This window comes from Oncorhynchus mykiss, chromosome 13 (assembly GCF_013265735.2).
Source record: "Oncorhynchus mykiss isolate Arlee chromosome 13, USDA_OmykA_1.1, whole genome shotgun sequence".
In the NCBI taxonomy this organism is placed as follows: domain Eukaryota; kingdom Metazoa; phylum Chordata; class Actinopteri; order Salmoniformes; family Salmonidae; genus Oncorhynchus; species Oncorhynchus mykiss.
The window spans coordinates 23,819,138-23,838,113 of NC_048577.1; the positions used below are offsets into that span (position 1 = coordinate 23,819,138).

The 18,976-nt window shown below is 48.2% G+C and overlaps 1 protein-coding gene and 1 non-coding gene across 8 annotated transcripts in view; both read left to right on the forward strand.

Moving 5' to 3' along the window:
• Positions 1 to 18,976, forward strand: part of LOC110486004 (ubiquitin carboxyl-terminal hydrolase 34) — a 57,861-nt gene that overhangs the window by 11,303 nt on the left and 27,582 nt on the right. For 2 of the 7 annotated variants that reach the window (XM_036940653.1, XM_036940654.1), the window contains exons 5-29: positions 1,833 to 1,982; positions 2,374 to 2,441; positions 3,741 to 3,933; positions 4,141 to 4,202; positions 4,341 to 4,422; positions 4,545 to 4,637; positions 4,877 to 5,002; positions 5,920 to 6,049; positions 6,361 to 6,491; positions 6,780 to 7,468; positions 8,672 to 8,886; positions 9,664 to 9,803; positions 10,954 to 11,081; positions 11,227 to 11,316; positions 12,006 to 12,101; positions 12,556 to 12,638; positions 13,395 to 13,549; positions 13,872 to 13,985; positions 14,236 to 14,335; positions 14,629 to 14,791; positions 15,179 to 15,332; positions 15,733 to 15,880; positions 16,423 to 16,523; positions 16,760 to 16,963; positions 18,606 to 18,731. In XM_036940653.1, the coding sequence (XP_036796548.1) occupies positions 1,833 to 1,982; positions 2,374 to 2,441; positions 3,741 to 3,933; positions 4,141 to 4,202; positions 4,341 to 4,422; positions 4,545 to 4,637; positions 4,877 to 5,002; positions 5,920 to 6,049; positions 6,361 to 6,491; positions 6,780 to 7,468; positions 8,672 to 8,886; positions 9,664 to 9,803; positions 10,954 to 11,081; positions 11,227 to 11,316; positions 12,006 to 12,101; positions 12,556 to 12,638; positions 13,395 to 13,549; positions 13,872 to 13,985; positions 14,236 to 14,335; positions 14,629 to 14,791; positions 15,179 to 15,332; positions 15,733 to 15,880; positions 16,423 to 16,523; positions 16,760 to 16,963; positions 18,606 to 18,731 (3,741 nt within the window). The remainder of the gene's footprint in view (positions 1 to 1,832; positions 1,983 to 2,373; positions 2,442 to 3,740; positions 3,934 to 4,140; positions 4,203 to 4,340; positions 4,423 to 4,544; positions 4,638 to 4,876; positions 5,003 to 5,919; positions 6,050 to 6,360; positions 6,492 to 6,779; positions 7,469 to 8,671; positions 8,887 to 9,663; positions 9,804 to 10,953; positions 11,082 to 11,226; positions 11,317 to 12,005; positions 12,102 to 12,555; positions 12,639 to 13,394; positions 13,550 to 13,871; positions 13,986 to 14,235; positions 14,336 to 14,628; positions 14,792 to 15,178; positions 15,333 to 15,732; positions 15,881 to 16,422; positions 16,524 to 16,759; positions 16,964 to 18,605; positions 18,732 to 18,976) is intronic. The other 5 variants (XM_036940657.1, XM_036940655.1, XM_036940659.1 and 2 more) reach the window with 5 other exon arrangements.
• LOC118938574 lies at positions 12,247 to 12,380 on the forward strand. The gene has a single exon (XR_005035782.1). It is a non-coding gene; the product is annotated as a small nucleolar RNA SNORA70 (small nucleolar RNA).

An 18,976-nucleotide genomic window follows, 5' to 3' on the forward strand; every position in this document is an offset into this window, starting at 1 on the left:
GCGGTGATGCAACCAGTCAGGATGCTCTCTATGGTGCAGTTGTATTACTTTTTGAGGATCTGAGGATCCATGCCAAATCTTTTCAGTCTCCTGAGGGGGAATAGGCATTGTCGTGCCGTCTTTACGACTGTCTTGGTGTGTTTGGACCATGATAGTTTTTTGGAGATGTGGACACCAAGGAACTTGAAGCTCTTAACCTGCTCCACTACAGCCCCGTCGATGAGAATGAGGGCATGCTCGGCCCTCCTTTTCCTGTAGTCCACGATCATCTCCTTTGTCTTGATCATGTTGAGGGAGAGGTTGTTTTCCTGGCACCACACTGTCAGGTCTGACTTCCTCCTTATAGATTCTCATCGGTGTTGATCAGGCCTACCACTGTTATGTCATCAGCAAACTTGATGGTTTTGGAATAGTGCTTGACCATGCAGTCAGGAGGGGACTGAGGACGCAGGGGACTGAGGTACAGGAGGGGACTGAGGAGGGGACTGAGTACAGGAGGGGACTGAGGACGCACCCCTGAGGGGCCCCCGTGTTGAGGATCAGCGTGGCAGATATGTTGTTACCTACCCTTACCACCTGGGGGCGGCCCGCCAGGAAATCCAGGATCCAGCTGCAGAGGGAGGGGTTTAGTCCCAGAATCCTTAGCTTATTGATGAGCTTTGTGGATACTATGGTGTTGAACGCTGAGCTGTAGTCAATAAATAGCATTCTCATGTAGGTTTTCCTTTTTGTCCAGGTGTGAAAGGGCAGTGTGGTGTGAAATAGAGATTGCGTCTTCTGTGGATCTGTTGGGGCATTATGCAAATTGGAGTGGGTCTAGGATTTCTGGGATAATGGTGTTTGCTGTGAGCCATGACCCACCTTTTAAAGCACTTCATGGCTACAGGCGTGAGTGCTACAGGTCGGTAGGCATTTAGGCAGGTTACCTTAGTTTTCTTCGGCACAGGTACTATGGTGGTCTCCTTGAAACATGTTGGTATTACAGACTCAGACAGGGAGAGGTTGGAAATGTCATTGAAGACACTTGCCAGTGGGTCCGCGCATGTTCTTATTACACGTTCTTAATACACGTTCTTAGTACACGTCCGTGCGGCCAGATTAATATTGACCTGTTTAAAGGTCTTACTCACATCGGCTATGAAGAGCGTGATCACACATTCGTCCAGAACAGCTGGTGCTCTCAAGCATGCTTCAGGGCTGCTTGCCTCGAAGCGAGCATATAAGTAATTAATCTCGTCTGATAGGCTCCTGTCACTGGGCAGCTTGCGGCTCTGCTTCCGTTTGTAGTCCGTAATAGTTTGCTAGCCCTGCCACATCCGTCGGAGGGCATAGCGGGATTTCTTATAAGCGTCTTTAGCTCATTGCGGATATTGCCTGTAATCCATGGCTTCTGGTTGGAGTATGTACGTACGACCACTGTGGTAAAGACGTCATCGATACACTTATTGATGAAGCTCCCTACTTATCTGGCACACCAGTCAGGCTTAAGCAAATGCTCAAAGATTTCATATACTATGTACCCAGCTCTGGTCTGCGTACTCTTTCCTGAATAGGCTGCAAAAAAGCCATAATCTCTTCTCCTTCATGAGATGGTGTGAAAGAACTAGACAAGTGAAAGCAAATTCCCAGTATACATCCATCCACCATATTGCTTTCAATCTATAGTTCTGATAAACCAAAAGGAGATGAGGGTATGAAACCACTTGAAACCATTGAGTTGCACCAATCACGCTAGTCTCTTCCACTATGATTTGCGATATGAAGCCAAAGTTAGTTTTCCACTTCCGTGTGGACAATAAAGTTGCATTGACCTTGTTTTTCCCCGTGACCAGGATGTGGAGGTCCCCTTGCATTTGCTTCGCTATGTTTGCCTGTTCTGTGGCAAGCACGGTCTGTCGCTCATGAAGGACTGCTTTGAGTCAGGCACGCCGGAGAGCCTGCCCTTCCCCATCGCCCACGCCTTCATCACCATCGTCTCCAATGTGAGTAGGAGTTTATCCCAAAATGGCACCACAGCCCACTTGGCAGCCGCCCAATAAATTAATCCAGCCACCCAACAAATTAATCCAGCCACCCAACATTGCAGCCCAACCCAACCGCCTAATATTTAGCCACCCAATCCTGGACATATTTTACCACTACCTCCAGATGCTGTTTCAGCTCCATATGCAGATGTTCTTGATGCAGTTTCTATGTTATAGCACAGCTGTTTCATTTGTGAATGCTCTCTCTGTCAGTAATTGCAGTGAATGATCAGTTGTCAGCCAGCTCTGTTAAAGTGGCATCCATTTTTAGGTTTTCCACTGCTTCCCACACATCTCAAGGGATGTTGGTCTGATTCCAATTCTGTTTGTTCTCTCCACACACACACAGATCCGAATATGGTTGCACATTCCCGCCGTCATGCAGCACATCATACCGTTCCGCACGTATGTAATACGGTAAGTTCACACTCTCCATATCAATGAAACTCTTTTGGTGAAATCTCTATTTACTTCAGAGTGAGGATCATTAAGTCTTCATTAGTTTCTCGCCGCCAGTGAGTTTTCACTAGTGCCTTGAAATCCCTATTTAGGCATGTGTCAATACAGATTGAATCACACACCTTTTATTGCATATAATGGTTAATGTTAGGTCATGCCGTTTTCCCCACATCAAATACAGCTCTATACAATATGGCATCCCATACTTCTGCGTAGTGCTTTTTTTCCTGCAGTCATTGTAAGAGAATAAGAAAATGGGGCAGTGAGAGGAGAGGAGAGTTGCTGTTGCAGTCGGAGCTCCTCTCGTCAGAAATGGCCCAAGGGGCTGTTTGAGATGCATATTGAGTTTTGTATACACAGTGCGGTGTTGTTCAACTCGCCCGCCACTTTCCAACACACAATCAAACGCACTTGATAGAGATGCTCCCCTGAATATTGGATGTAGTATTAGGGGGACATTATGCAAATGGTGTAATCCAGCATATTGGCAGTCGATTAGCATAAATCAAGGATGAATTTAGTGGATGCTCTTACAAAGCAAGCATATTTTTGTATTTGAGTTGAATTTCAAAATTCGGTCAGATACTTGACTGTATATATATATTTTTTCTGGATGGGAAGCAATTGCAGCTGAGAGCCCTCTCTTGCTGTGCCACCAACTGGTGTTGCTAGGAAGAGCTTCCCTCGCCATGGTAACAGTGGCCAGTGCTCCAGTCAGCTTCTCCTCACATGACCTTGGAGCAGCCAGACATCTCGCAGGCCTCGTCATACCTCTGTCATGTGACCTGGGTGGGCTGGTTTAACTGGTCCTGATGTCCAAATGGAACATTCCTTAGTCATTTTGATCCTTAGTCGACGAAGAATGATAAAATGTGAATTTCTGACTCCAGTGCATTGACACCTTATAGCGTATCACTCCTTCCTCCTGAATTGAGCAAAATGTTTGTTTTTCTCAGAAGTTATTAAAAAGATACATACTGTATCTTATTGATCGCAAAGACTTGATTCTCATTGTAGCTAACTATTGTCACGGTGCTTCTCATCTGAGTGCAGCCAGCCTCGATAGATGCCCCACACTTAGTCCTGACTGTTTAGTCCCATTTGTCCAGTCATTATGTCCAACCTGTCTACCATGTCTTCTACTTTTTAAAACTAAACAGAACAAATTAAAAGTATTTCCTAATGAAGAAACTTCCTGGTTTAAACAAAGTTAACTCAATTCACAAGTAACTTCTTTCCAAATGTGTCCCTCCCCAGGTACCTGTGCAAGCTGTCGGACCAGGAGCTGCGTCAGAGCGCTGCACGCAACATGGCCGACCTGATGTGGAGCACGGTGAAGGAGCCGCTGGACAGCGCACTGTGCTTCGACAAGGAAAGCCTGGACCTGGCCTTCAAATACTTCATGTCCCCCACGCTCACCATGAGGCTAGCCGGCCTCAGCCAAATCACGGTGAGACTCACACACTGCCGTGTTGCTTGCTCTTTGGGAGGAGTCTAGGCCGGGTTCCTGTGAAGCACGTTGTGACAGCTGTTTTGTTTTTGACACAGGTGTACATTGTTAAAGCTTCACTAGGACTTTCAGTTTAATGTAGACTTTTACACTGGTGTGTACATGCATACATTCATTACATTTTTACAACTCGTTTTCTCCCCACAGAATCAGCTCCACACCTTCAACGATGTCTGTAATAACGAGTCTCTGGTGTCCGACACCGAAACGTAAGTCAATTGATTTGATTTTTACAATGAAACTCAAGTCAGTTGTGTCGATTTTTACAAAGAAACGTAAGTCCATTGAGTTGATTTAGCACTGCGTCACGGACCGTAAAAGCAGCGTACCTCAAACTGTCCCTCCAGGTCAATAGCAAAGGAACTAGCTGACTGGCTAATCAACAACAATGTAGTGGAGCACATATTTGGACCAAATTTGCACATAGAGGTGAGTTTTCCCATTCCAAGTCGTTCTTACACTAATTCGCTACATTTTTATGGGCAATCTGTGTTTTAACTCCCCTGTTATAATGCAGAGTTTGTCTTTGTGCCTCTTTGTTGTCGTTCCAGATAATTAAGCAGTGCCAAGTGATCCTGAACTTCCTTGCCGCAGAGGGCAGGCTCAGCACCCAGCATGTGGACTGCATCTGGGCAGCAGCTCAGGTAACTAGGTCCTAAACACCAGGGGCCGCATGTATATAGATTTTCAGCGTAGAAATGCGGATTTGTAGGATACATTTAGCCTCTAATCAAATTGAGGGACCTAATCCTAGAGCAGCAACTTATTTTTCTTTACTGTATTCTACCAATTAGTTTTGCTATCATAATCCATTCAATTATTTTTGTTATTTTCCATTGATGTTCTCCTTGACCCTGCCTCTCTATCTGTTCTCCCCATGTAGCTGAAGCACTGTAGCCGTTACATCCACGACCTGTTCCCCTCGCTCATCAAGAACCTGGACCCGGTGCCGCTGCGCCACGTCCTCAACCTGGTGTCCGGCCTGCACCCCAGCGCGCACACCGAACAGGTACACACGCACACACACCATGAGTGCCCAATGGTAGTTGATGGTGTTCTACGAATGACCTCGATCCGGGAAGATGCCAGTATCGCGATACTAGTTAGTATTGTGGCAAGGAAACACAACACTAAGCAAATTTAGGCCACGGCGAGGAGTGGACAATCAAATGTTGAGTGTGATTTGATCTACATATCACTTTGCTAGGTTAAGCTCCGCCTTATCTCAGCTCACTGGTCACCATAGCAACAACCACCTGTAGCACGCTCTCCAGCAGGTATATCTCAATGGTCATCCCCAAAGCCAACACCTACTTTGTCTGCCTTTCCTTCCAGTTCTCTGCTGCCAATGACTGGAACGAATTGCAAAAATCGCTGAAGTTGGAGACATATCTCCCTCCCTAACTTTAAGCATCAGCTATCTGAGCAGCTTACCGATCGCTGCAGCTGTACATAGCCCATCTGTAAATAGCCCATCCAACTACCTTCCTCATCCCCATACTGTTTTTATTTACTTTGTTTTGCCTTTTTGCACACCGGTATTTCTACTTGCACATCATCATCTGCACATCTATCACTCCGGTGTTAATTTGCTAAATTGTAATTACTTCGCTACTTACTACTTTACTCCATTTGCACACACTGTATATAGATTTTTCTATTGTGTTAGTGACTGTACTTTTGTTTATCCCACGTGTAACTCTGTCGCTTTGCTTTATCTTGGCCAGGTCGTAGTTGTAAATGAGAACTTGTTCTCAACTGGCCTACCTGGTTAAATACAAAAACCAAAAAAAATGCTTTGATAAGGAGCTTTATAGCCACATACACCTAGTCTAACTAACAGAGCTGCTCTTTGTCTTGATCACCTGCCCACCATAAAGATCCTATAATTGTGATTCTGTATGTAATTCTACGCTGCTCCCCCAGACCCTGTACCTGGCCTCCATGCTGATCAAGGCTCTGTGGAACAACGCCCTGTCCGCAAAGGCCCAGCTCTCCAAGCAGAGCTCCTTCGCCTCGCTGCTCAACACCAACGTCCCCATGGGCAACAAGAAAGGTACGATGGTTTGTGGTGTTTGTGTCTGTGTATTTCAAGGGGATATACCTTTTGTTTGATCAGTGGTAGTCAACAACTCCGGTGCTGTTAAGTGAGTGGTCCAGTCCAGCACTAATCAAGGTGTTGAATCGAATGTTTTAGTGCTTGGATGGAACAAAAGCCTTGAACACCTTTTTAGATACCAATAACCATGGTTTACCACTTGCTTAGATAAATATGCTCTTAAACATATCTGCTGTATATAGACTACCTTATGTTTTGTGAGATGCGGAATCTGATGCATCAAGCCTCTGCTTCTCGTCTCTACCCAGGCTCCCCAGCGGCCAGCCCGGACAGCAGTGACAACAGCGACACTCACCACAGCGGCGGTAGCGACATGGAGATGGACGAGCAGATGATGGGCGGCAGCAAGCGGGGCCAGCAGAGACTCTCTGACACGGAGGTTAGTAGCACTCCAGTACCCTTTTCACACCATCTAGCTGGAGAAACAAGTGATGCACGTTCTCAATACTTTTAATGGGAATTGTTGTTAGTAGCAAACTGTTACTTTCCAGCGCTGTTCAGAAATCCATGCCTTGTTTTTTTTGTTTGCCTAGCCACTGTCTCCAATAGCTAACTTTTTAGACTTTTTATCAAAAAGCTAATCTAAGTCAATATCCCCGTCTCGTGGTTCTGATGTATGGCTGGTTTAACTGGAACTGATTTGGTCTCCTCTCTCCGCCCCGTCCAGGAGTCGATGCAGGGCAGCTCGGACGAGACGGCCAACAGCATGGAGGAGGGCAGCAGTGGGCCCGGCAGCAGCAGTGGCCACAGCGAGGGCTCCAGCAACGAGGCGGGCTCCAGCCGTGCCAGCCAGTCAGCGGGAAGCCCAGGCAGTGAGCTGCACTCTGATGACATGGCTGACAGCGAGGTCCTCAAGGAGGAGGAGGAGGAGGAAGATGACGAAGATGATGATGAAGATGAGGACGACGAAGAGGATGAAGAGGGGAACAACCGGGGCGTAGCGGCCGAGGGCAGCCCGCAGAAGCAGCCCCGGGACCAGCCGGAGGTCAGGAAGCGGAAAGCGGGCGAGGCGCTGGTGGAGGAGCATGGCGACAGGGCCGAGAGAGGGGCAGGAGACGGGCCAAAACCCAAATGTTTGCCCTTTAACCCCGAGGCAGCTGTCGGCATGGTAACGGCTGCGGTATCAATGGAGGGCCGCATGAGGATGCTGGACGCCTGCTCGGCCCGGCCTGATGGGCCCGAACAACAACATTCAGAGATGGGAGGCCCCTCATCCCAAATGGCCCCTGGCCCCCAGGAGCAGACCTGCCTGCCCTGCCCTGGGGACTTCCTGGGGGACGCCATGGGCAACGAGCTGTTCAACTGCCGACATTTCATCGGGCCCCACAACCACCACCATCACCACCACCACGAAGGGTAAGACTATCACCATCTATTTTTGCTTTCTTTACGCTAACCTGCTATCTTCTTTATATCTCCTCTTTCACAATGTTCTATGTTTGTCAAATTTGCCTCGGGAGATGAGGTTCTTTTTAAGGCTTCTTTCGACTACAGACCCCAACCAAGACAAACTCTCCGTGGCCGATTCTACATGTTGAATCAGGACCAACTACTAGCAATTATGTCGGCGTCCAAATGAGTCTAGACACCATCCATAGACAGTTGAGTTGCCTGTAGTTGCATAGATGTGTAGAAGTGTCCAGTCAATCATTTCTACATTTGTCATGAGGAACTAGATGTACACTGAGTGTACAAAACATCAGGAACACCTTCATAATATTGAGTTACACCCCGTTTTGCCCTCAGAACAGCCTCAATTCGTCGGGGCGTGGACTCTACAAGGAGTCGAAAGCGTTCCACAGGGATGCTGGCCCATGTTGACTCCAATGCTTCCCACGGTTTTGTCAAGTTGGCTGGATGTCTTTTGGGTGGTGGACCAGTCTTGATACACACGGGCAACTGTTGAGCGTGTGAAACCCAGCGGTGTTGCAGTTCTTGACACACTCAACGCAGTGCGCCTGGCACCTTCTACCATACCCCGTTCAAAGGCACTTAAATGTTTTGTATGGCCCATTAACCCTCTGAATGGCACACATACACAATCCATGTCTCAATTGTAATAATTGAGACATGGACTCATTCGGACATGGACTCAGTAACTCATTCGTTATTGATTGCCTACCTCCTCACGCCATTTGCACACACTGCATATAGACTTTCTTTTTTTCTATTGTGTTATTGGCTGTACGCTTGTTTACTCCATGTGTAACTCTGTGTTGTTGTTTGTGTCGCTTTGCTTTATCTTGGCCAGGTCGCAGTTGTAAATGAGAACTTGTTCTCAGCTAGCCTACCTGGTTAAATAAAAATATTGCCTCTAGGCTTCAAAATCCTTTAACCTGTCTCCTCCCTTTCATCGACACTGATTTGAAGTGGATTTAACAAGTGACATCAGTAATTGATCATAGTTGTCACCTCGATTCACCTGGTCAGTCTGTCATGGAAAGAGCCATGTTTTGTACATTCAGTGTAAATGTATTTGTTTTCCTTGCAACGTGAATCTTAGGCTTATTCAAGTGACGACAACATGCATTGCCCTTCTAACATTGAATCATCCACCAGGCACATGGCGGACGACATGCTGAGCGCAGACGACGTGTCCTGCAGCAGCTCCCAGATCAGCGCCAAGTCGGAGAAGAACATGGCCGACTTTGACGGTGAGGAGTCTGGCTGTGAGGAGGAGCTGGTGCAGATCAACTCGCACGCCGAGCTCAGCTCCCACTTGCAGCAGCACCTGCCCAACCTGGCCTCTATCTACCACGAGCACATGGTGCAAGGTAGGCTGCACTGCACGGTGCACCTAGGGTTGTGAATTGACTTAAATTTAGCCCAAAATTCCCAGGTTTCCCAGAAATCGTGGCTGGAAAATTCACAGAATACCCTACTCTCGGAACGGTTCACCCAACTAATTGCACACCAATAACGGGCCTCAGTTTACAGCGGCACGAATCATGTAGTTATGGTTCTACTAATCGTCTGGATGGGCCAATCCAGTCAAACGCTTTCACCATCAGTTAATCGCGTGTAGCTCAAGTGGTAGAGCAAGGCACTTTTATTTTTTAAAATTTGGACCTTTATTTAACTAGGCAAGTCAGTTAAGAACACATTCTTATTTACAATGACGGCCTACCAGGGAACAGTGGGTTAACTGCCTTGTTCAGGGGCAGAACGACAGGTTTTTACATTGTCAGCTTTGGCATTTGATCCAGCAACCTTTGGGTTACAGGCCCCAACGCTCTAACCGCTAGGCAACCTGCCGCCCCTGGCTTGCAACGCCAGGGTTATGGGTTCGATTCCCACGGTGGACCAGTACGACAATGTATGCACTCACTACTGCTCTGGATAAGAGCGTCTGCTAAATAATACAAAATCATCTTCTACCTGTAAACGTGACCGTCTGGCGTTCCATATGGCTGCTTTCTTATTGCCATTCTTAGTGTCACTCGGTTTGTTGTCATCCTTGCCACATTTTAGCATGATATTTGAGCTTGACATTTTAGCACTTCAGTAAATCTTTACTGAACCTTTTTTTTTATGGCTCTCTTTCTCACCAGCGGCTGTGTTCTATTCCTCTGCAGGCCCGCAGGTCCACAAGCACCAGTACTCTGGCCACGCCGTGACTGACATCAACCTGGACAACGTGTGCAAGAAGGGCAACACGCTGCTCTGGGACCTGGTGCAGGATGAGGACGCGGTAAGAACCGTGACACTGGATTACACCGTGCACTAAGAAAGCATTCTGCTGGCGACTGTCTTGCTGTGCAAAAGCACGTAGCATTCTAGTAGTCAGACAGCCTTGAAGCCTAGCGGCATAGAAGCCGTTAAGAGTTTCAGTTCCCAGAAACAAGTGACACATTTTGTTGTCTAAATGTTCATTCACCGAATAAAAATACATTTAAAAAAGTCAGCTTTTCCATCCCATTTTTAACCTCTATATGATCGGTGTCCCTATACCAGGACAGTTGATGCTAACGTGCGCTAATGTGACTAGAATGTGACTAGAATGATGTATTGGCCAACTTTCCAGGACATAGACATGTCTTATATGGGGGGGGGGGGGGGGAGTAGGAGTAGTGTCCTATCTTTAATTAACTCGGTCGATAGTTTTGGCACATAAGGTCCGTGATAACTAGCAAATGTATAGTCAACAGCTCGCAAATACAATGCGAGAATTTTTATTTGGTTATAGGCAGCCAATCACCGATCATCATGTCACCAGCATACAAATGAAGACCCTTGATATTTATTGGAAAGGAGCATCAAGCTCATTACTGTCAACTTTCACCACCCTGTGAAGTTCATTAAAAATGATTTCATCTGGAGCTTACTAAACTGTGCAAGCTTTTTCAAGTTGTAGTGACAAGACCACGCACAGCATCGCATGGCTGTAAATGTATCTCAAAGTCATGGTTAGTCTATCAGCAACTGTGCAATTTGCACCGCAATTTGTTGCATATTCTAATCGGCGACCCAAAAAAAGTATCCACCCTTGTCTCGAGTATTAGTTTTGTTTGTTGACTTTTTAGGGAATTTCCCAACAATTTGACAGTTTAAATCAGGCCTGTTATGAGGTATTTTTTTTAAAACTCTTTTTTCTACGGGTACTTTACTTGGATAAAAATGGTTGGATGGAAACCTGGTTACTGTGTGGCAAACACGTTTTGTCAGCTACTAAATACTCAACGTATTAGAGGAGAATGCGTCACTTCCTCCTTTAGGTTTCGAGGAGCAGCTCATTTTATTATTAAGGTTAGTTATCGCTATTAATTTAGGATCTGTTGTGATATTCTGAAGTCTGGAAAGAGGTGCGAGTGACCTTTCTCCGTTCTTCCCTGTTCCGTCAGATCCACCTGTCGGAGGGCCTGATCAACGAGGCGGAGAAGCTCCTGTGCTCTCTGGTGTGCTGGTTCACCGACCGTCAGATCCGCATGCGCTTCATCGAGGGCTGCCTGGAGAACCTAGCCCACCACAGGTGTGTGTGTGTGTGTGCGTGCGCGCATATATATATGAGCGTGTATGTCTGTGTGAACAACATAGCTCTGAAATGTCAAATGATTTTGTATTATCCCTTCGTTGGCTGGCTGTTATGTGAAGCTCCATGCTTCTCTCTCCCACAGATCTGTGGTCGTCTCCCTGCGCCTCCTTCCCAAACTGTTCGGCACTTTTCAGCAGTTCGGCTCTAGCTACGACACCCACTGGATCACCATGTAAGCATCGCACCCTCAGCATGATTAGAACAGACAAACGTTGTCCATTACATGGCATCACAGAATAACATTGGCAATGCAACAAATTTGGACATATTGTGACAATAACTACTGTTTTTGTGACATTTGGTATGTTCGTAAATTCACGTTGGACTGCCAGAGTACGGTCAGGGCGTTCGTAAATTCACGTTGGACTGCCAGAGTACGGTCAGGGCGTTCGTAAATTCACGTTGGACTGCCAGAGTACGGTCAGGGCGTTCGTAAATTCAGATTGTTTTGTACTCGGAGCGTTCAGAGCGCACACTGGACGCTCTGGCCGAGGAATAGGGTTGATCTGAGCGTTTTTAGGAGTGTTCTCACACGGCAGTCAAGCACCCAATCTAACTGTCTAACGTTGGTTAGCTTTGCAAGCTACTTCCAGACACAAATGCTAGAACACCTCACTCTGACCATTTTACTCTTCCCTACTAGCAGAGCTGTTAGGCTGTTATCCACAGCGTTGGTGACTGTAACTGTGCTGCTGGCTACAGTTTCATTCCGTTTGTTTTGCAGACGTTTACGTACACCGGCCATATTCAACGGCCGTTATCAGTTATTCTGCGCTCTGGCTACACTCGGGCGAGAGTGCTCCGAAATCGGAGCCGATAATGAATTTCCGAACTCACACCCTTTGGTGTCGTGTCTTTCAGGTGGGCGGAGAAGGAGCTGCACATGATGAAGCTGTTCTTTGAGAACCTGCTGCACTACATCCAGGAAGTCCGAGAGCAGAGGCACAAGTTTGCCCTGTGAGTAACTCACCCGTTCTCTCCACTACCCTACCCCCACCCCCAATGCCTTGTAACTATACTATATAACGGTAACAGTCTTATTACTGTGGAGTATGGCAACATATTTGGTAACACAGCATGTATTGTAGGTACACCAATGTAACTGCAGCTTATTAAGCCGACCAGTCTCGCTGCAGTGCGGTTCTGGTGTGCAATGGCTGCGGACAGTGACTCTGTGGTTGTGTATGTGGCCGGCTCGGGAGGTGCTGGCTGCTTTAAGGGACCGCCGAGACAAAACGACACGTGCATGTTTTGTCCTGACAGAACCACAGAGGGCGTGGCTAGTCTTTTTGATTTCCTCATTTGAAATGTGAAGTGCATTGGAATGGACGTTAGAGTGACGTTGCAGTTCAAAAGGAAACAGAATAGTTCATTATTGAAATATGTTCTTTTGATTACTATGTGATCACAGGTATGGCCACAGTGCGGAAGTCCAAGTTCGCTTGCAGTTCCTGACCTGTGTCTTCTCCACACTGGGCTCCCCAGACCACTTCAGTAAGTCAACAGGGTCGTGTTCATTAGGCACCAAATGGAGCGAAACAGAATGAAACGGCGAGTGTTTCAGCCATGACGAGTCCAATAAGGAAGGCTTATTCCAGCTTTCCGTTACATTACCCAGTCTTCACATACAGTTCAACAGAAACATTCCCTATCATTCTCTCCCTCTATGGCTGGCTGGCTACACCCTGGGAATGGAATTGGCCCTGGAGGAGATGTGCAACCTGATGAGCCTCTCTCTCCTACAACAGAGACCTCATTGTCCTCTGGCGTCTCCAGAGGGGTGACTGGATCTACCTAGCTAATTCACTCTATCCATAGCTGTGTGTGTGTGTGACTTTTGTGTATGTGTGTGTGCGTGTTTGCACGCTTTTGTGTATGCGTGAAGGGGAGCTAATATTTTTGGATTTAAAGGTAGACTGGGAGACTCCCTGCAGTCTTATGGTGGCGCCCGATCAGGACACAAAAGGATTAATACTGCAGCCAATTTTTTCTGGGAACCATTTATATTGTGTGTATGTGAAAATGTGGATGTGGTGTACATGACTATCTGCCTGTGTGGTTGTGTGCCTATTGTGGATCCAGTGTGGGAGTGATACGCTCATCTTCCCCTTATAGTCGGGGAAGTGTGTGTGTGGTTGTGTACCAACGCTGAAACCAGTTTAACTCCTCCTCTCCCCAGCAGTGAATGTGTGCATATATAACAGCGGGTATTAGTATATGAACACGCTAACTGCCTCTCCTCTCCCTCAGGACTGAGTCTAGAGCAGGTGGACATCCTGTGGCACTGCCTGGTGGAGGACGGAGAGTGTTACGACGACGCGCTGCACTGGTTCCTCAACCAGGTCCGCAGCAAAGACCAGCACGCCATGGGCATGGAGACCTACAAACACCTCTTCCTGGAAAAGGTACGACCGGACTGGACAATCTGGTCTTAGTGGGGAGGGGTGTTGGACAAGGGTCATTCCAACGTGGTCTGTGATGGCGAACCTGAGCTAAAAACCAATTAAACAAATTGATAGCTAGAATCTGTAACAAACAAAAAAAGGGGTGGGTGGAGGTTGTAATTTAAAAAGTCCCAAAGTTGTCAATTCATTGTGAAAGGTCATTGAAAAGTGATTCACTAGCCAGGGGGAAACAAATCTGAAAAGTTGCCCAAAGCGTTGGTCTTAAAGTCTCAAAATCTGTCATTGTAATAACGTTTGCCCTTAATACTTCCTGTTTCCTCAGATGCCCCAGCTGAAGCCAGAGACCATCAGCATGACGGGCCTCAACCTCTTCCAGCATCTCTGTAACCTGGCCCGTCTGGCCACCAGCGCCTACGACAGCGGCTCCAACTGCGAGGTACACACACACACACACTTTATTTGAATCCACAAATCACATTACAGAGAAGGATTCAAACACACACACACAGGGACACACACACCCACCCACCCGAGTACAGTTGGTCATACACACATACACTCTTATTCACACACGGTTTGTCTCATCGGTGTTTGGTAACTTTCAGGCCCGTCCATACCTCTCAACCCTGCTGTCACCTTGTCAATGCTTGTCCATGACCTCTAACCTTTGACCACCTCCTCTGTAGCTGTGTGGCATGGACCAGCTGTGGGGCATCGCCCTCAGGGCCCAGTCCGCAGACATCAGCCGCGCTGCCATCCAGTACATCAACTCCTACTACATTAACGGTCAGTGGACCTTCAGTTGGTACATGGTTGAAGACTCGTAGTAGAATTTCTCCACCATAACACCCTTGTTTTATATTGCTGCAAAAAAGGAAGTGAAAACCCTGTCCGCAGCAGCACGTCCAGATCCAAAACATCCTACTTTATAGTCATTATTTTGAATGAGCGGTTTTAGACATTTTCCTAGAAGCTCAGCTTATTGCAACGTGCCTATCAGGAGTCACCGCGATGACCTACTGATTTCCGATCTTGGCCGATATTGATTCTGCGGTTGCGTGTCCGTCTCCGTCCCCCAGCTGGTAAGACGGGCCTGGAGAAGGAGCAGGAGTTCATCAGTAAGTGCATGGAGAGCCTGATGATGACCTCGGCCAACCTGGAGAAGGACGCCCACTCCAGCCTCACCGTCATCGAGAGGGGCCTGCTCATGCTCAAGACCCACCTGGAGGCCTTCCGACGCAGGTTGGGAACTCGCACACCCACACACAGAAATGCATGTACGCAAGCAGACGCACCGAAACTCTCTCACAGAGAGAGACACATGCTCCTCATCTCCATCCTCTCAACCTGTGTACTTTAAGCCCTGAACCTCTAAACTTAACCAGCACGCTGCTTATCATCAACTATATTTCCGCCTGGCCTAGTAGAGATCATCCCTGGACCTGGAGAGCTACAGGACAAGCTCTTGGTCCAGTTCTCCTGACCCATCCACCCTTCACCCAAACTTTTCCCCCCAACTCAACTCCCACGCTAATTTCAACCAGCACGAAGAACCGTGTCTCTCTTTGGCGCTCTCTCACTTTCTCTCTGCACCCCCAACACTCTCTTTGTCTCCTGCCCCCTCTCCAGGTTTGCGTACCACCTGCGTCAGTGGCAGATCGAGGGCACGGGCATCAGCAGCCACCTGAAGGCGCTGAGCGACAAGCAGTCTCTGCCACTGAGGATCGTGTGCCAGCCCGCCGGCCTGCCCGACAAGGTACCCAAGAAAGTACCCAGCATCTTGGTACTTAATTATTAACCCTTGGTCGCTTGGAAACACTCAAATGCTCTTGTTGCTGTTGTGTTCTGTGGTATTAGGGAAAATCTACAGGCCACAATGTCAAAATGAATGGAAACAATTGGTGCAAGCTAATTTCATGCTTTTACGGAGTATAAATGTTTGTTGTGATACTACTGTGAAGAATGCTGTGTTCTCATTCTTGATGTTTGTAAGGATGTTCTAACACACTTTTTCTGTGTGTGTGTGTCTGTTTGGTCACTTGCCTTTGTGTGTGTGTGTGTGTGTGTGTGTGTGTGTGTGTGTGTGTGTGTGCGCGTGCGCGTGCGTCTCTCCCTTTCTGTCTGTGTGTGTGTGCGTCTGTCTGTGTGTGTGTCTACGTTCCTACCTGTGTATGTGGTACCAGATGACCATCGAGATGTACCCCAGTGACCAGGTGGCAGACCTGCGCGCCGAGGTGACCCACTGGTACGAGAACCTGCAGAAGGAGCAGATGAACCAGCAGGCCCAACTGCAGGAGTTTGGGCAGAGCAGCCGCCAGGGGGACTTCCCAGGTCTGTCACCTCTAACCTTTGACCCCTGATCCAGTGTGGCGGCAATACCAATGGAGAATCTCGATTGCTTTTCCTTGATTCCTCGCATCCTCTCCTCACCTTTTTAAAAAAACAAAAAAACAATTGGATAAAGAGTATGTGATTGGATGGGATCAAGGAAATGCAATTGAGATTCTCCTCAAGGCTGTTGCATCCTTCCCCTTTTGAAGCAATCTCTGATCTCACCGTGTATTTTGTATCAGTATTTTAGGGGGATTCAAACAGGGCCTGTGGTGTCAGTAGTCTTGAATTTAATTGGCAATTCTTATGTAGCGAATGGTTTCCTTACCCCCTCATTAGAAATGCACACTTCCTTCAGTGATCTATTGAGGTAATCACCTCAGAAGGAAGGATTACACCGTTTCTATGCCGTCCTTTCAGATCTGAGGCATGGTTTTTCACCAAGGGAAAGGAACAAGTTAATGGATCAGAAGCCGCTTTTAGTATTGGGTGTTTCGCCAGTCTGTGTTTCTAATGTGTGTGTTTGTGTGTGTTTCCGTCAGGTGGTTTGATGGGCCCGGTCAGAATGATCTCCTCTGGCCATGAGCTCACCACGGACTACGATGAGAAGACCCTTCATGAGCTGGGCTTCAAAGACATGCAGGTAAACTACCTACACACACTTGGCAGTCTGCACTTAGGCGTAAATATTCACCGGGGATTTCAAACCGATCGGCAGGTTTATTAGGCATTGCGGCTTTTTGAAGGCCATTTCCGATTGAGCCGACCATATGCAGCGTTTTACGTGAACGATATCTCTTTCAAAGCCGCAATGCCTAATAACACACGATTGGCCCCTTCAGCTATGGCACTCATGCCTCTCCCTCTCCTCATTTACAGATGGTGTTTGTCTCGCTGGGCGCCCCACGGCGGGAGCGTAAGGGCGAGGGGGTGCAGCTTCCGGCCTCGTGTCTCCCCCCGCCCCAGAAGGAGCACATCCCCATGCTACTGCTGCTCCAGGAGCCCCACCTCACCACCCTGTTCGACCTGCTGGAGATGCTGGCCTGCTTTAAGCCCCCCAGTGCTCTGGGAGACAGCCCCGAGGTGAGTCATGGAGTGTGCGTGTTGTGGGGGCATGGGTTTAGCGCTGTGTGTGAGGGGATGTTGAGGGTATGTGAGATGCCAGCCTGCTTTAAGCCCCCCAGTGCTCTGGGAGACAGCCCCGAGGTGGGTCATGGAGTGTGCGTATGGGTTTAGGGCTGTGTGTGAGGGGATGTTGAGGGTATGTGAGATGCCAGACTGCTTTAAGCCCCCCAGTGCTCTGTGAGAGGAGGCCCTTTACAGTCCAATGGTTTGTGTGTGTAGGTGGGGCGGAGACAAAGTGGGTTTGGCAGGACGCGGTGTGTGTGGGGGGGTTGTATGTTGGGGGGGAAGAGTCCAATTCGGCATCTCCATCAAAAATGTGTGTGTGTGATGGAGTAGATATGGGGGGGTATGTTTGGGGATGGGTTACATTGTATATCTTAACATTTTTTTAGTCTTAGATACCCTTGATAATATAGCTAAGGAAATAAGAATGCAACAGAGCATTTGAAAAAGCAGCTTGGAAACAGCTACATAGAAACCAGACTTGAAATACTCTCCATCCGATTAAATGTGAAATAGTCTTTGAACAAAAAACCCTTCCAGAATATAAAGTAGGCTCTTCCTTCCAGGTGCATCATGCATAATGCATCACGACTGTCCAATGGTCTTCTGGCAGTCGTTTGATAGTCCAGTAAAACGTACTGCATGTCCCAAATGCCATCCCTATTCCCTTGATAGTGCACTATTTTTTGACCAGGGCTCATATGTTCCGGTCGAAAGTAAGTGCACTGTGTAGGGAATAAGTTGCCATTTAGGACTGACCCTCGGGTGTGTAATACATAGGATGTAAGGTGCTCATCTGTCAACGTGTATATTTTAGTCACAGCGGCGGGAGCCGTCTCGTTTTGAAATGCAAAGTCACCCGGCGGTCAGTGCTTTTTATAGTCTCTCCCTTCACAGGGACACAGAGAGGGGTTATCCAGTGTGCTGTTTGTACGTCACTCACTCTCTCCTTTGCTTGCATTTATCCCTCTCCCTCCTCTCTCTCTCCCTCCTCTCTCTCTCCCTCCTCTCTCTCTCCCTCCTCTCTCTCTCCCTCCTCTCTCTCTCCCTCCTCTCTCTCTCCCTCCTCTCTCTCTCCCTCCTCTCTCTCCTCTCTCTCTCTCTCCTCTCTCTCTCCCTCCTCTCTCTCCCTCCTCTCTCTCCCTCCTCTCTCTCCCTCCTCTCTCTCCCTCCTCTCTCTCCCTCCTCTCTCTCTCCCTCCTCTCTCTCTCCCTCCCTCCTCTCTCTCCCTCCTCTCTCTCCCTCCTCTCTCTCCCTCCTCTCTCTCCCTCCTCTCTCTCCCTCCTCTCTCTCCCTCCTCTCTCTCCCTCCTCTCTCTCTCTCCCTCCTCTCTCTCTCTCTCTCTCTCTCTCTCTCTCTCTCCTCTCTCCTCTCACACTCTTCACTTCCTCACATCTAACACTCATCTGATCTGACCAGAACGTTAACACAATTACTTGAATCAAAATGAGGTATTGCCTATAGTGTGTGCCTGCCTTCGGCTGTGTTTATAGTACTGCTCCAAGGCGGCTGCTCTAGGGCTGTGGTGTGTGTGTGTGGTGTGTGGGTTCTGTCACTGTGACAGCAGAAAATAACGCGTTACAAATATACTCTCCAGAACCTACGATGTGAGGAGCTGCATCTCCATGCAGAAAACCTGTCGAGGCGCGTCTGGGAGCTGCTCATGCTGCTGCCCACCTGCCCCAACATGCTGCTGGCCTTCCAGAACATCGCCGATGACACGGTACGTCACCTGTTCTCACACACACTCCCCTTACACGCCGTCGCTCTCCCCTTACACGCCGTCGCTCTCCCCTTACACGCCGTCGCTCTCCCCTTACACGCCGTCGCTCTCCCCTTACACGCCGTCGCTCTCCCCTTACACGCCGTCGCTCTCCCCTTACACGCCGTCGCTCTCCCCTTACACGCCGTCGCTCTCCCCTTACACGCCGTCGCTCTCCCCTTACACGCCGTCGCTCTCCCCTTACA